The following is a 22,242-nucleotide window of genomic DNA, read 5'->3' as shown; positions in this document are numbered from 1 at the left end:
GGGGCTGCGCTCTGGCATTTGCACATCCATCAATTGCATAATTCTGTGAACTATTTTGACGAGTTTCATTCACTCACTGTTGTGAGTGCATCATATATAGAATACAAATATACATATATATATATATATATATAAACATGTGTGCTTGTTGTTTATATGTTTATTGGGGAGCTGAAAGCAAAGCAGTGGGCGAATAAGCCAGAACGAATGCCAAAAGCAATGCTCGTAACAATGCCGCCTCAACAATAAAATGTAGTTTACCTTGAGAGCTCGCTCGCAAGTCAGGCACAAATAACTATTTTAAATAAGTAGATATATAAATACACACACACACATATATATATAATTTATTTTATTTATTTATTTTTTTTTTATAAGGCATTACAAGTTCCAAGCAGAGAGACACTCTCTAGAGCGGCTGCTGCGTCTGGCTGTTAAAGCCAAAAGTATCACTTTGCACATCACTCTTTGGGTCCCTGGGCACTGGCAAATGGGTGGCTGGGCCTGCCAAGAAAAATGTATATGAGTAAGGGAGCTATCGCAGGGCATGCCTGACTAGCTAATACCCTGAAGTGGGGCAGAAGAAGGAGCGAAAGCTGGAAGAATTTGCCCTGGTTTCTCTTCTCATTTTTGAGCTTTTAATGCTCAGCCTCTTCCATCTGAACCTCTTCATTTTGGGGCAGAAAATAATATGAAATTAAGCTTTGATTGATTTATGAGAATATTTTAAAATATTTAAAATTAAAATTTATATTTTATTTGCAATTTCTGTTAGTTCCAACCATATGCAAATTTAGTGTTATTAACTATTTGTAGTCGTAAGGCTAGAGCTGCTCCATATGTAAATACATATTTACATTATTAGCTATCTCTCTCTATTTGGCAACGCCGGATGTACAAGAATATATACTTCAAATATAGCCTGACACACATAGCTACCTTAGCTACTTATTCTATAATAATATATATACATATATACGTATGTATATACGACAATATATGGTATCATCCATGCCTTCTGCTGCCTACTTGCAAAAAACAAGCTCTAAGCTCCCATTTTCAATGGGTTCAGGGTATAAAAAGCAACGAAAAAAAAAACTCATCAGTGGCACTCGCATTAAATATATATATGTATATATGTGTATGTATGTGTAAATGTTCTGGCTGGCACGATTGTCGACTCTAAACTGTCGACTGTGTGGCTGCAGAAACTGTCTGTTTGTCTCCAGAGTCGACTACATTATTATTGTTATGATTATGTCTGGCAGCAGTCACAGCAACAACAACAACAACAATCGTCCCGTCCAGTTGGTGCTGCATTTATAATTGCAGGGGCAATGCGATTTATACCAAAGCTGGAATGGAATTTATGGCCTCTGTCTGAAATGAAGAAATTAAAAATTGATTATGACAAAAGCGGCATAAATGTAAATTATTTAGCTGCATTTAATAGATGCGCCCAGTCGTTTAGCTGCGCTGCGCTGGGCTGCGCTGAGCTGGGCTGGGCTGGCTGTCTGGCCACGTTCGTCGCTTAAGTCTTTTGTTTTTGGCTTTTGAGTTTAGTTGAATTTCCTTCTGCAGCTCACACAAATATGGTCTAAACTCAATTCGCAATTAAGCCAAAGTCTTGCTAATGTTTTGCAATCAACTCTAATGTTGGCCTTGGCAACTATCTGGCTATCTGACTATCTGGCTACAAGTGGCATTAAAAGCTGTGCTCTTCTTTAGCTCAAATTGAGCTGAAATCTTGGCTAGATCTTTGTGCTTAACTTGTTTTTGTCTGTCATTAGATTGATGTGTTATTTTAATTAGATTTATTTGCCAAAATGATGTCTTAAAGTCTCATCTAAAAACAGCCAAGGCGCCATTTAACGACAAAGACGGACAGAGTGAGAGAGAGATAGAGAGAGGGGAAGTGGGAGAGCGACGTCGACTACACGTAGTTAAGCATAATGTTTTAAATGACTTTGTTGTTCACATGCAAATTGAGGCAATTATGTGAGAAAATATAGATAAAATGATGATTTAATTTCAGCTGTATGTGTGTGTGTGTGTGTGTGTAGTAAAAATTAGCTGCCTTTGGGGTTAAAGTCACATTTCATTTCGAGCTGTTGAGGCCAATTTTTTTTAAGGCAAGTTTTGCTCTCGGCTTGAGCCTCACTTGATGAACAGCGAGTCAAGTGTCTAAGCAGACTTATGAATGCGAATATATGAGTGTGTGAGTGCTGTGAGTGCTGTGAGTGTGATTGTGATGTCAGTGGATTTTAGCTCGTGGGCAACCTTGCGTAGCGACAAATTTGGCAGCAACAAGTCAACGAGTCAAGCTACTGCCAGCTGTTTTTCCAGGTGTGTATGTAAGGCAGGTTGTTGCAATTATTATTGTTGTTGTTGTCGATGTTATACTCGCTCGTGAAGAGCCTAAGAAGGGGTATATTGATGCCAATTATTGACAAATGTCCAAATTCTGTATTTGTATTTAATTCTCTTTAATTTTATCAGCTCACTATGATCTTTGGCCTTTGGTCCGTTGAGGGCGTGGCAAATGGGCAATTGTTCTATCTTGTTGCTGTAGCCTTAGGCTGGGAATTTCAATTATTATCTTGTTGTTGGCCATAACGTCATACTACGAAAATATATAGCTCTCATAGCTCCGCCTATGCGGGCGCATGCCAATCAGATTACAGCTTCTGTTGTTTCTGGCTTGTCCAAATTCGGTAAATTAACCGACTGATTATCTAGAGATTGACCCATTTATAATCGACTGAGCTGAGCTGTGGTAAATGAGAGTATATTTGTATTTAAATACCAGTTTCTTGCTCATATTTGTTGAATTAATTTCGCTCGGTTGATGAGTGTAAAGAGAGATAGAGATCAACAGCTGCTGCTAAAGCCAATAGCTGCCATTATACACATCGTTCAATCCCGTTGCGAATGACATAATCTGCGACCAGCTGGTCAGAGACAGAGAGGGAGAGAGAGAGAGAGAGGAAGAGAGAGAGAGTTTGAGCAGTACCTAAATGAGCTGACCATAATGCGACTCCTTAATTGATTCAATTATGGCACTGATCTTGCAACAAGTTGTCGTAATTGGGCAGCCACAGCATAGATCATGACGTAAGATTTGCAATTTGCAATTTGCACTCGTAATTAAATGAGCTACTGTTTGCCACTATATATTATCGTGCATGCACGCATACATACGTATATTTTAATGAGCTCGCATATATTTTAATTAATTAAATTTAATTGTTAAATGAGAAAGAAAATAAAGGCGCAAGCAAAATAAAAGTTAATTTCATTATGAAATGGCTGCCCCGTTTCCTACTCGTGCAATTTTGATGCCGTTTGCTTGCTGTGATTTTTAATTTATTTGACCAGTTTTGAATTTGATTAGCTCGGCTCGACTCGTGGATATTACTCAGTGTCAATATGCTGCAGCTAACTGGAGTATGATAGACTCGACTTGGGCGCCAACTAGAGAGTCTGATTGAGAGTCTGACTTGACTAAATGTGACAGCTGGTGGGAGTGAGGAAAATAAATTGTTTTGCCAAGAATAAAATAGTGCTGAATGGCTGCCTTAAATATTTGAGTAGTAATAATTTACAGGGTATTGCCATAATTTTGTTATTTGGTTAATAAAAATAGAAGAACATAATAATAATATTTGCGTTTGTGAAAAATAGTAAATGTTTAGAGCAGGACTAGGGCAAAACATACACAAGGCAATTTAGTGTTATAATTATTATGTTTTATCATTAATATTCAGTTAAATCAACATATGCAAATGAGCTGTGATAGAAAAAAATTATGCAAGAGAATTTAAAAGAAAAATACATTTTTGATATATTAAAAAAATAAAAATAAAAATATATTTAAAAAAAAAATAATAATAATTAATAAAAAATAAAAATATATATAAAAAAATAAATAATAAAGAGCTAAAAAAATTAAATAAAAATGAATATTGGAAGAATCAAAATATAAATATTAAAAAAAATAATAATTAATAAAAAAAAACAAAAACATATATAAAAAAAAAAAATAAAAAAGAACTAAATAAAAAATAATTAAATAAAAATAAATAATTTATAAATTTATTTATATAAAACTAAAAATATTTATTTATATTTAAATATAAATAATATATATATTTAAATAATAATAATAAAAAAATAAATATGTTTAGATATACATAACAATAATATAAATAACACTTTATTTTTTATAAAATAACAATTTTGTAAACAACAAAATATGATATTAAATAAAATCATATTGCTATAAATATTAATAATATATATTTTTATAGTATGAAGATTTTGTAAACTATATTAAGTTTAAGCCTTTGTCCCATTTACTTATTTTGCGTATTTAATATAAAATAAATATGCAAAACCCAAAGCAAATTAGTGAGCATTCAAAGTGCAAAAATATGATTCATTCATGATATATAAATATATTTTTATTAAAAAACATATAACACATATTAATCATTGAGCAAAACTATTGAAAAACTGTTTAAGCAAAAGCAAAAAAAAATATTTCATTCGACTCCACCTATAGACTTGTATAAATTCATTAGCTCAATGTACCGCTTCATTATAATTCCAGGGTATTTACTGGCTGTTTATTTGCTGGCATTTCGCTAATTGTTGATGACTATGTTTTGTGTTACGCCTACTACGCAATTTTCGCATGGAATTGCTTTTGCGCAGATTTTCGTCAAACCTGATTTTATGCGCCTGTTAAGCTCGACAACATGCGGGTGGCAAAGGGGTCTTAGAGGCTGATCTTTGTGGCTGGCAGCGCACGCCGTTGCCACCATTAAAATGCCATTTAGGTTTATTTAATTCATAATTTGCATATGTTGTTTTATAGTGACAACAACAACTACAGCAACAACAACAACAATAACAACTGTCACTGCGAGCAAAAGAAACTTAATTAATAAGTCGCATTTTGGTTGTGAGCTGCCCACCATTTCGCACTATTTTGCCTTTGTGACATTGGCGTAGGCAGCCTCTCTCTGTCTCTCTCTCTTCCTCTCTGAGTGTCTCTCTCTCTCTCGCTCTCGCCATCTCCAGTTGTCAGCCAAGTCTTGTGCGCTGTGCTGCCGCTCAGTCAGGTTCTTTGCCCGGTTGGCATTGGGTGCTATTGTCGTTGTCGCGTTATTAAATTGTGAATCGAGTGAAGTGCTCCGAGTGCCGTGAGTTATAAATTGCTGCGAATTGGGTAAATGGAGTTGTCGCTCATTGATCATCAGCTCAATCGAACTGAACGCCAAATCAGTCGATCAATCGCACACACATCAACTCCAAAAACTCGAAAATTCTCCAAAGTTTTGCATTTGTCAAGATTGCGTCATTTGTTTATCGAAATGTGTTATTGAAAAAGAGTCTCGGATTATTTGATTTGGTTGTGTGTTTTGTATTCGGCACTCGAGCTGCCCGTCTCCCGCTGAATGTGTGTGTGTGTGTGTGTGTTTGTTTGCTCTCACTTAATGTAGCTGTTGACAGCTGCTGTGCTAAAACAAGTTTGTCGCTTAAGTCTTTTGTGCGCAAATGAGACGCGTCCATTCTTGAACGAAAGTTTCTATTTGTATTTGTTTTGAAAGTCATGGCAACAAGAGATTCCAAAGAAGAAGAACAACAACTACAACAACAGCAACAACTCTCAAAGATATTTTAATTGGGCTCGTCGAAGGGCTGCTGCTTTAGTCGGGCTTTTGAGTGCAGCCTCATGTCAAAATAGGCTAGCTTATTTGCATACTTGTCACATTGGAGAGCCTGGAGGAGAGGCATGAGCCTGCGTGCCTGCCTGACTGCCTTCAAGGACGTCCATGCGGCACAGCTCTTTTGATGTGATTAGGAGATCGAGCTGCCGCTGCCGCTGTCGCTGCTGCTGCCGCTGCTGGCTTGCCTTCTAGCCTTCTTTCCCACATCGAGTCTGGCGCAACGATAAGCGCACAAGGGCATTCAATTATTTCAATTCTGGATTGAGTGCGCGCGGCCGTTTAGCATTGGAATTGCTGAGGTGCATGCGCATTGGACCCGCCTAGATAAACTCAAAGCTGGCCCGGCCCGGCCCGGCCCGGCCCGACTTGGCCTAGGCCCGACCCAATCGAAATCGAAAGTGCGCAGGTTAATTGAAATGCCCCAAAGGCGCGCCGAACGGCCCTGAGCGCCAAGATCTTTGGCCGTTGCTCGCTTTCAGCATGCGTTCCCTGTCCCTAGTCCCATGGAGCGCACGCCGAGCACTTGAACTTTAGAGACCGGTAGGCAGGCAGTGGCCCTAAAAGCCTGTTATCTGGTCCAATGACAGGTTGTGGGCGCGCTTTGCGCTTTGATATGAATCATTTGTTGGCCTAAACGTCGTAACATTAATGCCATTAAGTATGGCTCTCTTAATGAGCCAAGCACATGCCATCATCGTATCGCCGGCTCAGCCGAGTGAAAGTCAGCCTCATGAAATATGAGCGACAACGAAATAACAACTGGCTGCTATTAGCTATATGAACTGGGACTTGGTCAGTGTGCTGCGATTTCTGGCTATCACGAAAACCAAATTATGTGCTACAACAACAACAATAACAGCGGTGAATGCAACTAGCTAACATAGCAGAAAATTGTTAGAGTGTTGAACTAGAAGATACCCTGAAACGAGATAGAGTTAAGGTTGAACTAGAAGATAACTGGGAACTTTTAGGAGTTAGGATTGGAATGCGATTAAGTAAGAGCTAGGTTTGGACTAGGGCTCATAAGAGATAGGGGTGGGCTGGAAGATAATTTGCAAGCGGTGAGAGTGAAGAAGAAGCTATCCCCGCCTGCTGCAGCCTCTTCCATATATATCCACTCAAGCATTATACCCCATTGGCGAATTTTCAAATCTTTGAGGGTATTCAAAACGAAACGAAACGAAAATAAAACCGGAACAGGCGCTGAGGCTGGTTTTGGCTGTGTGAACTGCCTGCAATAGGCCGGAAAATTGGATCAGATTTCTTATCGCAATGCGTCAAAGTTTTGTTGTTTTCCATTTTCTTATTTTTATTTTACTTTTTTTATATTTAAATTCCTGCAGGCGAGTAGAACTCATTCGGCATGGGCACACGCAAATCATAGAGCCCAACGGGCCTCTGGTGCGCGTTCATTAAGTGGATCGATGATTAAATTAATGAATGCCTTTCAGCAGCTCTTTGTGCCAGGTGTTGTTGCTGTTGCTGTTGCATAGCTTTCGCAATCAATCATAGCTGCACTCCAGCTCAGCTCTCTGGGGGTAATGCGACGGCATTGTCGAGCGTTTACTGTTACTTGACATTGACTTGAGCTTCAGTTTCACTCGCTTGTGCGCTGTGCTATCCAACTGTCGCTTAGTTGCAATTTATGTTTTCCTGTTGCCCAAAAGCCCAGCCACAAAACGCGGCCACAGCAACACCTCAAGCTAAACAAGAAAGAAAAAAAAAACGCAACTGCATTCAATTCAACAGCAACAACAAAAACAACCGCAAAGTGATGAGCATGCGAGCGGCTCCTTGAGTAAACCTCAAGTTCGCATGTGAAATCATCGCACAATATAAATGTACAGTGAAATCAGCAATGAGCGAACGGCAGCGCCTTGCTCTACATTTCATTTATATTATATTATATTTTTTTATATATTTTATACAAAATGTTCTACTTCCGTTGAGTCTTCCTATATCTATATCTTCGCTGCTTCTTCTCCATCATCATCATCACCAATGTCTTTTCGCTTTTGTGAGTCCTCACTGTGCTTACACACTTGTATGGCATGCGCTGCATAGTTACATTTTACCTTGACACATATCAGGGAATCGCAATTTTGCGTTTCGTTCATCTTTTTTTTTTTGTTTTTGGCCAAGTCTTGGCAGCTCTGCCCCTCTCGCTGTCTCCCTTGCTCGCCCTGCCTTGGCTAGCTTTACACAATTGAGAAAACTTCTCCCGCTTGAGTGGTGGCTGTTTTAATGGCTTTTGAAGTCGCTTTGACACCTGCCACGCCCAGCTTGTCAATGTTCATTGTGTATCGTAATCGGTTAGCCACAGGCATTCGCCCGGCCAATGTGACAGGCTGTGAAAATGCAATCAGCTGTGTGAAGCGCACAGGTGAACGATAATCCCAATGGCAGCAAGGGACTATATAGGTTTACCTAGCAATCAGCTTATCGTAAAACAGACGTACATATACATATATGTACATATATGTATGTAGTTTAAGCTCAAATTATGCAAATTATGTGATTCCAATTGAGTGAATAGAACTGAATTAGAGAATAAAGTCAAGTTTTCTGAATGCTGTGAGTGTGTTGGGCATCTGGGAGACAGGAGAAAAATCCTCGTATAATGCTTATCAACAGTTCAAGTATTTTTAATATATTACTCTAATAGTTTAGTTGGCATAAACAAAGCTAGCCCATTGTCGAGCTGCCTAAAAACAAATGACTTAGGCAACGAACTTGCCGAAGCTGATTTAAATCACGTTTGGTATAATCAAAAATTTAGCAAAATGAAGCAGGTCAACAGCATTTAGTCACCAATTAGACTCGCACAAGCTTACGATATAATCTAGGCCAATATTTCTTTTGAATACTAGTTATCTTATGTCTTCTCTTCTTCATGCAAAAGATACTCGATTTTATTATAGACGATAATAACTTGATAACAAGATTTAGCAGGGGAAAACGGAGGAGTGAATTATTATTTTTAAGCTTTATAAGGATGGTAAATTTGGTAGAAAATACTGATGATTCCTATTCTTAGCAGAGTCTTGTTTTTGTTGTTAAAGAAATTGTAAGAAAAAGAAATAAAGGTCAGGCAAATTTTTATGAAATATATACAAGAGTTTCTACATATATAACATATATTAAAAATATTTCTCAAAAAGAAAACTCAATTACAAATCTAGTTAAAGCAATTACAATGCATGCACACTTTAGTGTACTTAGACCGGAGCAAGGTCAAAGTAATTGCTAGGCTAGTAAAACAAATGACTTAGGCAACGAACTGGCAGCATTAACTGATATATTATACACATACGTGTGCATATATATATGTGTGTGTGTTTGTGAAGATGTTCATGTTCTATCGCTTAACAAGTGCTGATTGTCAAGATGTTGTGATTGCTCCCGTTCAGCTGGGCCCAAGCTGCTGATGAGCTGATGAGCCGTAGAAAAGCCAGAATGAACAGAGACAACAAAAGCACAAACTAAAAAAAAAAAACAAAAACAAAAACAACAAACGTGAATAGAAAAGAAACAAAGAGCTAAAAAAGCTATCAAAGAACACGCACGTTTTCTGCCTCTGAGCTCTCGGCAGCTTTGGGTTGCTCTGCTTGGTGGCTGATGGCTGATGGTTTGCTGGTCCGCAATCTTGTTTTTGGTCATGATGATCGCTATGTTGGCTGCTGTTGTAGATGGAGCGGCACGTTTTTTGTTTTCGGGGTATTAAATAATAATGATTATGAACAACAAGTGAGGAAGTGGCTGAAGAATCTTTATGATCTCTTCGAATAGAAGCGACCGAATGGTAGCGCCTCGTTCAGCTCCACTAAGATGCCTCAATGGCCATTAGCGCTTACAGCGCCCGATTACAGACTACACGTACCCCAAGACGGGGCAAAGGGATAGAGCGAGAGAAAGAGAGAGAGAGAGAGAGGCGAGAGACGTGGGCTAATGCCGCTCCAGCTGGCCATTGTTAGTGGCTGCGATTCAGGCTGCCTTATTTAGCAGCGGCAGCTGTTGCCAATTCACACTTTCAGACTGGCCCCAACAGCTGCGGCCAGTTGGTAAATTCGTATTACATCATCGCCAGCACCGCCGACCTCTCGTCTAATGTGCTAATTGTCATTACATGAATGCCGACGAGCGCATTCGCAAGATCCATCCCAGCGTGCGATGACTAGAAATTGATGCTGCTCCTGCCTTGCCTCACATTTGGCTCTCAAAGCTCTCAACTGGTCAACTGGTTTGGGCTGTGTACTTGGCCACTTTTTAAGTGTAATAGGGTTAGCCTTATATGCCTGGGCTTAGATTTATGCCCAAGTTGTTTACTATTACTAAAGTTCTTGGAAGATAAATGGATAGCTAAGCCTGCTCTACTCTTATTGCCCAATCAAAAGTTCACAGCTTTTATATTGCTTTCTCTTTTTCTGAATCATAGCTGAATTTTCTATAGTTCTTATTGGATTTATGCAAGTGACATATAAGATTACTCTCTCTCTCTCTTTCTCTCTCTCTGTTCTTTTCTATCTTACTCTTTCTGCATCGTTGATAGTGAACTATGTCTTATTTCCATCTCACTCTCCTTCTCGCTTTCTCTCTAACTACATATATTATTAAGAATCACTTCTTAGCTCGAAGAACCATATTATATCTCCTTCTTTGTCTCTCTCTCCCTCCCTCTCTCCCATTTAACTACACTTATTTTCACCTCTTAATTCTTTATCAAGTGACATCCCATATCTAATTTATCCATTCCCTTTCTTTTCCCTTTCTCCACAGCCAAGCGTCCCAACGAGCCGTCCGAGTACGACTACGAGACAACAGATTTAGCGCCGATTGGCTTGCAGGGCTACCATCAGCTGCCGCCGGACATCGATCCGGAGGACATACGCAAGGAGGCGGCTCTAGTCATCGCCCAGGCCGGCCAGCATCAGAGCAAGGCGGCCAACGGGGATAATATACCCACATTCCGTGTGAAGCAGAAGCCGCGCCCGAGCTCCAGCGGCGACGCGCAGCGCTTCCATTCGCTGCCCACGCGTCGCAAAAAGGGCAAACCTGTGGCACGCAGCGTGAGCGACGCCTCAGCGGCCAAGAAGCCAGCGAAACGTCCCTCGATCTTCGGTCTGTTTAGTCGCAAAAGCGACACGAATGTCAGCCAGTTGGAGCGAGATCCACGCTTCGAGGAGGGACCGCCAGGACGCCGTTTAGTGCGCAGCAAAAGTGATGTGGGCAGCACTCCCAAGGAGTCGCGCAGCAGCAAAGTGAGCAGCAACAGCAAGAAGAACGAGCCAGCGAGCACGGCAGCCAAGCAGCAGCTGAGTCCGATCATTGAGCAGACGCAGCGGGAGGATTTCTTTGAGCAGGACTATTTCCGGGAACGTGAGCGACGCAAATCGGACGCTGTTACTGTGCGCGAGAAGCATGAGAGCGGCCAGGGCCTGAGTGAGCTGCTCTCGCGCAGTCGTTCCAAAGCGGAGCTGGACGGATCTCTGTTGAAAAGGCAAGCGATAGTCGGTGCATCGGCCACAGCAACGGGAGCGTCCATATCCGCGGGCATTCGGGATCGCATCGAGACCCTAAAGGCCAAGTCCAGCGAAAATATGCACAGCTCTCAGCAGCCGGCGGAGCGCTTGCCCCTGACCAGGGGCCGCACCGTCAACGGCCTGGTGAAGCGACTGTCCATGGAGCGTTTCTCGCCACAGCCGGTCATTAGTCAGCCGGCCTTCTCCTACATTAGGCCCAACGAGGGCATCACCTACGCCCAGCTTGATCTGAGCGACGAGCCACAGCAGCAGCAGCAGCACCAGCGTGTTTCTGGCCGAGATTCGCGTACACCTCAACGCGAATTCCCACCGCCAAGGCCACCCAGAGCCAATGACAGACCCTTGCGAAGCTACTCGCCCATACAGAATGGGGGCGTGGGAGCAGGAGGAGCAGGAACTCCCTCCAGATTGACCAGCTCGCTCTCGCCCTCGCCCTGGCAGCAGCTCAGTCCACGTAATCTCAGTGATGAGGACGAAGGCCTGGGCTTCGAGACGCGCAAATTGTATTACGAGGAGGATTTGCCCAAGCAGGAGCGCAGAGCGGAGCCACCCATTGTGCCCGTGATTAGGAGCGTCAGTCCGGCGCCATATCTGGATGAGTTGGGCTATCGGCGAGCGCAGCTGGAGAATCGCATATTGACGCGTCGCTTCGGTGAGGGGGCTACGCTGGAACGGCAGCACAACTACACAAAGCAGGAGCGCGACAGATTCCTCGACTATCCCAGTCCAGAGAGGGAAAGGGAGAGGGAGAGGGAGTGTGAGAGGGAAAGGGAAATGGAACGGGAACTGGCTGTCGATGAGCGTTATCATCGACCGGTTCAGCTGGAGCTGGAGAGCAGCACCACACTGCCGAAGATGGAGAAGAGCTCGCGCTATCGCCACACCAAATACTACGACGATGGCAACGGTGGCATCAAGGAGACCTATGTGCGGGAGACCCAGCGGGATGGGCAGGTACGCGAGTCGCGGCACAGGGAGAGACTCGGCTCGTCGCCGCGCGAGCTCGAGGAGCAGGAGCCGAAGAGCCTGGACTCACAGCTGACGGTGGGCACGGATCAGTACAGATCCTCGCCAGAGCTGCGCAGCGCCGAGCGCGGCCGACTGCAGGACTATTGGCAGAGCAGCCTCAAGCGGGACAAGCTGCAGCAGCGCAGCTTCGACAAGGGCGATTCGGGCATTGAGAACGATTTTCGCAAGGAATCCTTCAATGGAGATTTGACCACAAGGTAAGTCGAAGCGTGACTGGAGTTGGAGCTGGAACTGGAGCTGATTTTCCTTTTGTTTACATTTCGTTTGCTATTTGTTTAGATGGCGCAAGCGCACGGCCCTCGATGATATGAGGGCTTGCGAGTCCTTTTTGCGCAAGGAGCGTCGGGAGAGCGCTCAGCAGCTGCAGGAGCTGCAGCGACTGCGACGCGAGCACAGCTATGTCTACAGGGAGCGCTCCATTGACGATGGCTCCCACTTTGATCCGCATCTGGACAAATATACCGTGTCCACGAGCACCTTGCGCCGCAGAGAGCAGCAGCAGCAGCAGCAGAAGCAGCGCGAAGACTCTAGCACGCTGAAGCGCAACAAGAAGCTGGGCGGCTTTGAGAAAGTGAAGCAGCTGTTCATTGGCAGCGGTGGCGGTGGCAGCAACGGTGGCAGCGGTCGCAGCAGCGGCAGCAATGTCTCCAGCGGCAAGAAAGACACACAGTCACGTCTGACCAATGGCAGCAGCAGCACGCTGAGTCGCCGTGACAAAGATAAGGAGCGCTCCAGGCTAGAGAAGGAGCGGGAGCGCGAGCGGGAGCGGGAGAAGGAGCGCTATATGGTACGGGAGGAGGAGATGCGTTCGCGCTATCGCGAGCATCATCATCAGACATCAACCGAGGAGACCTCACGCGAACCAAAGGTAAGTCCAACTCTTAATGGCCAAATGATGGCGCTTGCCCCCAGAGTTCACTGAACTGAACTGAACTGAACCGCTGCACGAATGGGTCAGATTTGAGTATGGCTTAACGCGCACAACTTGCTTATTTATTTATTTATTTATTTTCTTTTTTTGGTCATGGGTTTGGCTATTATTAATTTCGAATTAATCAAGTCTGGCGGCGGCGGCTGAGTCGCCCCCAACTCTGTGGTACGTGCGAATTTTTCGCTGTTTGTTTGCCATTTCGACTAGACTTGAGAGGGGGTGTTTGAAACGGAGAAAGAGAGAGAGAGAGAGTGTGCGAAAAGGTGAAAAGTGAAACACTGAGGGGGAAGAGGTAAACAGCTGTAGCTGATCTTTGAGCTACCTTTGGCGAAATTGATAAAAATTGATAGGGCTTCTGTGTTGATCTGTATTCGTATTATGATGAGCAGTTTGGGAGGGGGTTAGCCTTAAAGGCTAAGAGTATTTATAGCTGAGTCTTGTTGTATATATTTATTGTACTTGTTGCAGATTGTTTGTAAAGCTTACCTGAATTAGGTGAAGATGAACAGATGAATCGATCTGATTTTAGTCTGATTTATGCAGATTGTCAAAGATTTCTTAATCATATGCTGATGAGCTAATGCTTCATCTTACTCAGAGTGAGCCGATCCAGAGTTGTTCTATGATGAGTCTATAGATAGATTATATATTAGACAGATAAACATGTAGATATAAAGATAGATAGATTATATATATCATATATAAGATATAGATAGAATGTGAATTATTTGGACTATACATGAGAAGGTTACAGAAAGCTAAAAAGCTAACAGAAGAATGTGCCTACTTAAATAGTTAAATACTTAAAAGTATTTTGGATAGCCAAAATTATGCCTCGATCATAAATTATCACTCAACTGACAAATATTTTTAATGCAACTAAAATTTCAACCAGATTAAATCATAGCAGAACATCATATAGATTCTTTCGAAGATATTCCCTTTTCAAAATCAATATCAATTATAGATATAAATATCAATATAAGTATCTTAGATCATTATTATAAGTATCTTAGATCATTCCGCCATTAGAGTATCTTAGCTTCGCATTGGCCTTGTTAACTATTTCATTCTTTCTATATATTTCTGAAACAAACTTTGTTTTTGCTAAGGCGCCTACTTCCTGCTCACAGTCGCTGTCCAGGTGGGTGTCTGTGCGCAGCCGAAAATGGTGCAGTGTTTCGAGTAGACGTCATGTCAGCTGGGTGCCACTTAAGAAGAGAGAGAGAGAGAGAGAGAGAGAGAGGGAGACTCTGTGTGTGTGCTAAAGAGCGAAAGAGAGCGCGCCGTCAGCTTTGAGGGGCACAACAAATTGAGTCTAAATCAAGACGTCGCTTTGCCATAAAGAATGCCAGAAAATGTGTTTAAGAACAACAACAACAACAATAGTAATAATAATAATAATGGTTGGCCAAATAGAGTTGGAGAATTCAGAAAGCTGACGAGACGTCGCTTAGCATTTAAAGCTAGAACAAAAGCGCAAGGCCCACGCAGCAGCTGAGCTGTCGCGGCTCTGTTGTCGCTCAAGCGAGCTGACAGCAAGACGACGGCCAACGGGGCGTATGAGAAATTGATTAAAGCTGCGCACAGATGCCACATTGCAAAACGATGTTTGGGCTGGCAGCAGCAGGGGACTGGAGCTGAAGCTGGAACTGTTGCTACTGGCAAATAGTTGCAACAGTTGCTGCTGCTGCTTAGCTTAGCTTAGCTAATTTGCAATGCTTGAGCGGATTTGTGGGCCTTGCAGACCTTGCCAAGAGGATGTAGCTTGGTGTGGCCCAAAGCTGCGCGCTGCGTTCTAGCGGATGTTGCAGCGGACGGACACGCATCACCACACATCTTCGCTCAGCGGAGAAACAAATTGGCGAAATTCTTTGTGCGAATTTTGACTCGTTCAAGAATTGTGCAAAAATCCTGCGGGGGCGTCCACAGCAAATCAATACAAAGGCCGAAAGGTGTGGCAAGGGTTTACCTCTTGCACTTCCTCTCCCTCTCTCCCTCTCTCTCCCTCTGTGTGTCAAAAAGTGTTTGCGTGCCGCAGCGAGCGAAACTTTCGAGTGGTAAACGTTTTGGACAATATGCGGCTATTATTCATGCTCATGCCCGATGGCCATAAAAATCGCAGCCCAATAAACGTTTTAAACAAGAAATACGCATAAAGTGCCTTGGCATTCATTTTCGAAGATTCTACATGACCAAAAAAATAAAAAAATAAATACAAAAAAAATATAAAAAATAAAAAGAGAAACACATATATAAATACAACAAAAAATAAAATAAAATAAAGCCAATAACGTTCTTCGCTAATTTATGGCTGCGACTGCGGCGGCCATAAACTAAATTAAGGCGGCATTTGAATATTTGATATTTATTTCCTCTTATTTTTGGTGGGTGCGTAAGCGTCGTCATAGCGCGTTGCTGGAGCTCTGCTGGGGCTCTGCTGGGGCTCTGCTGGGGCTCTGCTGGCTCCGCTATTTGGCTTACCTTTCAGCCAGTCACATTCCACTGCAAAGTTTGGCCTGTTACAGTCACAAATCAAAGCACAAGTCAGCATGCGCGAGTCGAGTCGATAGGCTGCACGACTGAGAATTACCCTGAACCCCAGTCAAGTGAGGCCTATTCAGATTTTAATTGGCGCCTCTAGAAAAGAAGAAGCAAACTACGCAAATGTCTGGCTGTATTTGCAAATAGATTTCAGTGACGTAGATAATATATAGATAATATAAACAGAGAGATGTGTGGACAAACGGACGGGCGAATGGATGAATGAATGACTGGCTGGACGGGCGAACAGATTGATAAATAGATAACTAAATATATAAATAAATAAAAATATAAATAAATAAATATGTAAATAAATAAATAGATAAATAAATAAAAATATAAATAAATAAATAGATAAAAAAATAAAAATATAAATAAATAAATATGTAAATAAATAAATAGATAAATAAATAAATAAATAAATAAATAAATAAATAAATAAATATGTAAATAAATAAATAGATAAATAAATAAAAATATAAATAAATAAAAATATAAATAAATAAATATGAAAATTAATAAATAGATAAATAAATAAATAGATAAATAAATAAATAGATAATAAATAAATAGATAAATAAATAAATAGATAAATAAATAAATAGATAAATAAATAAATAGATAAATAAATACATAGATAAATAAATACATAGATAAATAAATAAATAGATCAATAAATAAATAGATAACTGAATATAAATATAAATAAAAATAAAAATAAATAAAAATATAAATAAATAAATATGTAAATAAATAAATAGACAAATAATTAAAAATATAAATAAATAAATAGATAAATAAATAAAAATATAAATAAATAAAAATGTAAATAAATAAATAAATAAATAGTTAAATAAATAAATAGATCAATAAATATATGGAGATATATATATATATATATAGAGGCATCTCTGTGAGATAGTTGGGCGGACAAACAGTCAGACGTACGAACAGAGAAAATATGCAGAAAGACAGATAAACAGCTAGATGAACGGCTTGCTGAAAAACAGGTGGATAAATCAATAGACAAAGGACTCTCAGAATAAGTAAAGGACATTCAAATAGAATGAAAGGCAGACACAATCAGATAGCCAAAGGAACATAACTAGACTAAATCAATTGCCTGTTGACTCTGATTAGATCCACTCACTCCTCCTTCCTCCGTCTGCCTCTCACATGCAGTTCAACAAATGCAGCATACCCCACAATTGTCAGTTTTCAATTGGGCTTAAGGTATACAAATTAAATAAACATAAATACCCTGCCGCATGCAGCGCAGGCATGCAACGTGCTCTAGCTGCCTAAACTGAATAGTATATACATATACATATATATATATATATGTATATTTAGTATCAACCACAACTGGGCCAAAGTCTCAAAACAAGTTTGTTTGCAACGTGAGCTCGCATTGCCGTCGTTGTTGTTGTTGTAGCTGTTGTTGCGCCCCCACAAGCCACAGTCGTAGGCAAAGCCACACTCAGTCAGTCATTAGGCAAGGCAAGGCAAGGCTCTCAGGCAAAAGGCCACCTGCTCCACATGGCTGGGCAACCTGTTGCGAACCTCTGACCCCGTCGAGAATTCCTGTCATACCAAATATTGATATGCCAATTTGCCTGTTGTGCAGACTATGGACATCTCTATGCGCCGTCGCCTCTCCACACCGAAAGCTAGTCCATTGCTGCTGAAGAAGCCGCCCAAGCAGAAGCCAACGCTGACCAGCGCCACATCGACGCCCGTCAAGGCGGAGAAGACCAGCTGGTTCAAGTCGCTGGATCGTCGTGCCAAAAGCAATCCCAAGGAGCAGGCAAGTGTGCAAGCAAAAACTCCCCTTGATTGCAGTTTCTAATCTTATTTTTATTTGTGGTGCCTGCAGCTCAATGTTTCAGTGAATGGACACAGCGAGGTGAGCTCCAGCAGTTTGAAGCGCAGCAAGCGCAATGCCAACGCCGCCCCAGCGCCAGCCAAGAATTTGCGTTTCTTTGGCGACACCGACCTGGACTCGAATCCGCCAACCATCTCCAAGGCCAGCAGCATGCCAAGGTAAGCATTCGAATGAACGAAATTTCCTTTATGAGTACCCTTTAGTAATTTCCTATACAATTTCCCTTTACGAATTCCCTTTTGAATACCTTTAACGAATTCCCCTTACGAGTTACATTTTACAATTTCCCTTTACGAATTCCCATTACTAATTCCCTTTATTCGTTCACAGACGACGGCCACAGCTGTCGAAGCACTCGCATAGCGCTTACCACTTGGATCGCAGTCCTCCGCCGCCGTCGCGCGATTATCGCCAAAGTCTGTCGACGTCGGCAGCGACGACATCGCTGACACCTGGCGCAGCACGGCAGCGCGCCAGCTCGATGCAGCACTTGGAGCATGGCAGCGATGAGGTGGACTTCCGCAAGCGACGTCACTATTCGCGCTCCCGCGAGCTGCACGACATCTCGGAGAGCGGCTCCGAGCCGGAGCCAGTGGAGCGGCACAAGCGCGGCGCAGCACAGCGCGCCATGTCGCTGGAGCGATCGACGGAGCTGCCGAAGCGCTATGAGGACAGGCCGCTGCTCGGACCGCCGAAGCCGGCGCGCAGTGCCGAGCGGCGCGGGCTGACGCCGAGTGCAGTCGATGGCGGCTATGGGAAGTAAGTGTTGTAGAATCTACTGGGTAAAGTAATCCTGCCAGTGACCTTCACTCACCACACATTTGCTTGAACAGGGAACGCTATCCGGCGGAGAGTTCCGGCACCGAGGGCGAGTCGAGCCTGCACAGCCAGCGCAGCGTGGTCTATTTGCATGCCACCACAGTGGGCGACATACCACAGCCATATAATCTGCGCCGTCGCTCGATGTCGCGCGACGATCTGCGCAAAGGAGGCGGCGCCGGAGGAGCCGGTGGCAAGCCGCCGCTGCAGCCCATGACGCGCACTGTGTCGCGCTCCGTCTCCATGCTGGCGCCCTGGAAGCCCAAGCACATCAGCGAGGGCTACGAGATCAACTACTCGCAGGAGCAGAACAAGCGCGTAAGTTGAATCAAGCTCCTGCTAGAATCTCATCTGGACTTTCCACTTCATTCCGAACTCCTCTTCCTTAGATCTCCACGCTGCCACGGAAGCCGCCGCCGCACAATGGAGCCACCAGCGCCAGCACGCTGAGTCGGCTGGGCCGCAAGCAGGAGTCGTCGGCGTCGTCGTCGTCTGCCCATCGACGCCTCAATGGCTACTCCGTGGAGGAGCGTCCGGCGCCCACGCGATCGCTGCTTTCGGCATCGAATTTGCGCACCGCCAAGACAAAGTGAGGGGCGGGCTGGCATAGTAATAGTAATCATAGTAACCAGACCAGGCCAGGTGCTGTAGCCGCCTCCGCTGCTGTTAATATTTAACTATACTTAGTTTGCTAATCGTAATCCGAATCGAAACATATTTCTAATCAAACGCAAAGCCCGTTCAGGCGGCAGAGCAACGGAAATGGAAGCTCAGGCCGAGCGGCATTTAGTTCAGTAAGGACTCTTAACCCTTGTTGCAATTCTCGTCATATTGTAAATGTGAAGTGTACGTATATACATACTTATATAATATATATTTTATATATATTTTAATAAAAACACTTAACTTAGCTAAGACAATCACCCGACTTTTTTTTCTGCTGAACAGTAACACTATAACTTTAGCCCAGACATGCAGCAATGCGTAGCCCTCTTTCGAAAAGAGCTGATAATTAAATTCGTAGCTGAGACCTCAACCCAATAAGCATTTGAATTAATCAAGTCTTTCCTCTAAATCTTTCCTTCAAATATTTCCTCTGAACGATCGCATAACTCACTTCACTTCATCAGAACTAGGCCTGGGCGACTGAGGAAATTCAGCAGCTGCTGCCCATTATATAGGGCGACTCATTCAGAGGCCACTCTGAATAGGTCGCACTCAAATGTTGAGGCCGTTGCAGTCGAACTTTAACTAACCAATGGGAACACGCTCTGCTGCTGCAAGCTCTCTAGCTTCGTTTTACTCGAATATAAATATCAAATGAATACTCCTGCATACATACAGACAACTCAGATGAACTTCTCTAGCTCTTTTTCGTCCCTTGCTTTCGGTAGGCAGACAAACAGACTGACGGAGAGACAAACCTGTCAAATAGGATAGATTTAGAGTAAATTCAAATAAATGGTAAGTCAACAATCAAGTTAGTAGTGACACGAATCATTCTAATATTTCTAACTCTGTTTCGAAAATCTTGAGAAGAGGCTTTGTTGGTCGACATCAGCTGCTAATAAAATCAACAATGAATAAAATCAATTCAACCTGTAGCCGATACTTACACCCATAGGCTTACTTCGAATAACTTTAGCAGAGACTAAAGTAACTCACCACTCTTCTGCTGACAAAAGTATTTAACAACTAAATTCTACAACAACAATAGCCAGTACTGCCACCCCTTTTTCGACGATAGCTGTCGAAAAATCAACAACGAAACTTTACTCAAGATGTAGCCGAGACTAAAACCTCTTCGAACTTGTCTTCTTCGTTTCAATTACTCTCTACCATTTTTCGACAATAACATCAACAGGTTAATTGCACTCAAACTGTAGTCGAGACACGCACCCTCAGGAGTGGATTTGCTAAGGAGTGCCTTCCTTCCCCTCAGCAGCTGAGAGCTGCTGCTTGGCGAGTCAACAAATAAATGATTCCTTTACGCAACTAATAAATTATTCGCAGCTTCTGGTTTGCTCTCTTCCTCTTTTTCTCTCTCTCTCTCTCGCTTGCTCTTAGGTTTTAGCTTGTGTCAACAGGCTACTTCCACTTGCCGCCCCACAGCGCATTTCCGCTGTATCCTTCAACACGCTGCTTCAACTTCGGCTGCCGCTGCCGCTGCTTATGCATTTTCAAGGATAATTGCGAAAAATACAGCTGCAGAAGTTTTTCTTTAAAACGCTTCGACTCCATACAGTCAGCCCAGCTGAGGAAGTAGCTGCGCTGCTGAGGCCGTGGTATTTCAAAGTTCAGCAATAAATTTATAGCCCAGCTTTTGGGCCACTCTCCGTTCCCGTCGCACCAACATTTGCAATCAGCGAGTGAAGCTGGCCGAAATATGCAAGAAACTACAAAAATAAACAAACACAAAACAACCAGGCATGCAAATACCCTGTAAAGTTTTGGGGATATCTAGTAAATTTTTATATTTTATTATTATTATTTAAATTATTATATTAAAATATAATTAAAGTAAATTTCGCATCAATATTTTTTGGCAAATCATATAGAAAATATTATAAAACATAATTAAAAATAATATTAAATTCTATTGTAAATAATATAATATTAAAATTTAGCAAGTTTTGGCAAAGTTATAAAATTTTGAAAAAAATAAAATAGGTTTTCTATTATAATGTTAATTTGTCTAAGATCTAAAATTGTTGCTCATTTAATATAATATAAAATATATATAAAACTCAATCTATATTCACTCTAATCCAATGTGCTAGGCATGCCCCTCTTTCTATGACTTTACCTAGGGTATTTTCTAGCAAAAAGAGTCTATCAAATCAACAAGAAGTAATGAAAAAAGTGTTAAAATAGTTGCTCCAAGAGTCCGTTTAATTTATTTAACTCTCGATGGACTTGGTTCCTTTCCAAGATTATGGATAAAAATTGGCGTTAATTTGCCCCACATTCATTCAATTAACAACTAAAGTTGAAGTTAGCCACGCCCAGTGACCCAATGCGCCTGTGTGTGTGTGTGTGTGTGAGTTGACAGCGCAACACGCAGAGCGTAATTCTTTTCCATTTTTATTACACCTGGAAGACAATCAGTCAGCGCGATGAAGTGCAGTTATTAATTAATCGCAGGTGCGCGACCCCTGCGAGAATATTCAATTATCCTAAGTAATTGAATGCACTCCACGCCGAGTGCAGCTGACAAGTGATTAACTGACGGACATAGCCGACAAACATATATAACAGACATACATACAGACATATATATAGTTATATATACATATATATTTATTTATTTCAAGGCACATTCACTCTAATCGAACGTGCATAACTTTGGCCATTGGAATTTCCAATTGCACATTGAATTCTCAAATATTCAATTTATGTTTTCCAGCGATGAACAGTTAAATTCAGGTGCGATGCATAATTAATTAATGTTGCCAGTACATCTATATAGACATATATTATAATATCTATATATATTATAATAATTATGGCATTAGCATCCATTTCGTTTGCTTTTTACATACATACACTGAGGAAAAAGTGCAAGACTTTATGGCATACTTTTATCGAAATTCTCATTATTATTATAATTATTATCATAATTATTCATTAAATAAATAGAATATCCCTTTTCATTACAATTATATTCATTAATTTTTATTATTTCATATTCATACTTGTATATAAATATCATTATTGTTATTATTTTATGATAATGATGAAAATACCAAGTCGAATTTA

General features: G+C 41.8%; 1 protein-coding gene across 1 annotated transcript in view; it reads left to right on the top strand.

The window, feature by feature from the left end:
* blo (bloated) overlaps window positions 1-19,403 on the top strand; it is a 38,870-nt gene extending 19,467 nt beyond the window's left edge. Inside the window, exons 3-9 of the mRNA XM_089260762.1 lie at window positions 10,512-12,501; window positions 12,584-13,172; window positions 17,407-17,586; window positions 17,656-17,822; window positions 17,995-18,423; window positions 18,498-18,801; window positions 18,873-19,403. Of these exons, the coding sequence (XP_089116888.1) occupies window positions 10,512-12,501; window positions 12,584-13,172; window positions 17,407-17,586; window positions 17,656-17,822; window positions 17,995-18,423; window positions 18,498-18,801; window positions 18,873-19,076 (3,863 nt within the window). The 3' untranslated portion in view covers window positions 19,077-19,403. The remainder of the gene's footprint in view (window positions 1-10,511; window positions 12,502-12,583; window positions 13,173-17,406; window positions 17,587-17,655; window positions 17,823-17,994; window positions 18,424-18,497; window positions 18,802-18,872) is intronic.
* Window positions 19,404-22,242: the final 2,839 nt, after the last annotated feature.

The sequence above is a fragment of the Drosophila navojoa genome, chromosome 5 (assembly GCF_054131105.1).
Source record: "Drosophila navojoa isolate 15081-1374.11 chromosome 5, UAZ_NAV_1.0, whole genome shotgun sequence".
Classification (NCBI taxonomy): Eukaryota; Metazoa; Arthropoda; class Insecta; order Diptera; family Drosophilidae; genus Drosophila; species Drosophila navojoa.
The sequence above is the reverse complement of the archived record's forward strand: the minus strand, read 5'-3'. Positions and strand labels throughout refer to the sequence as shown.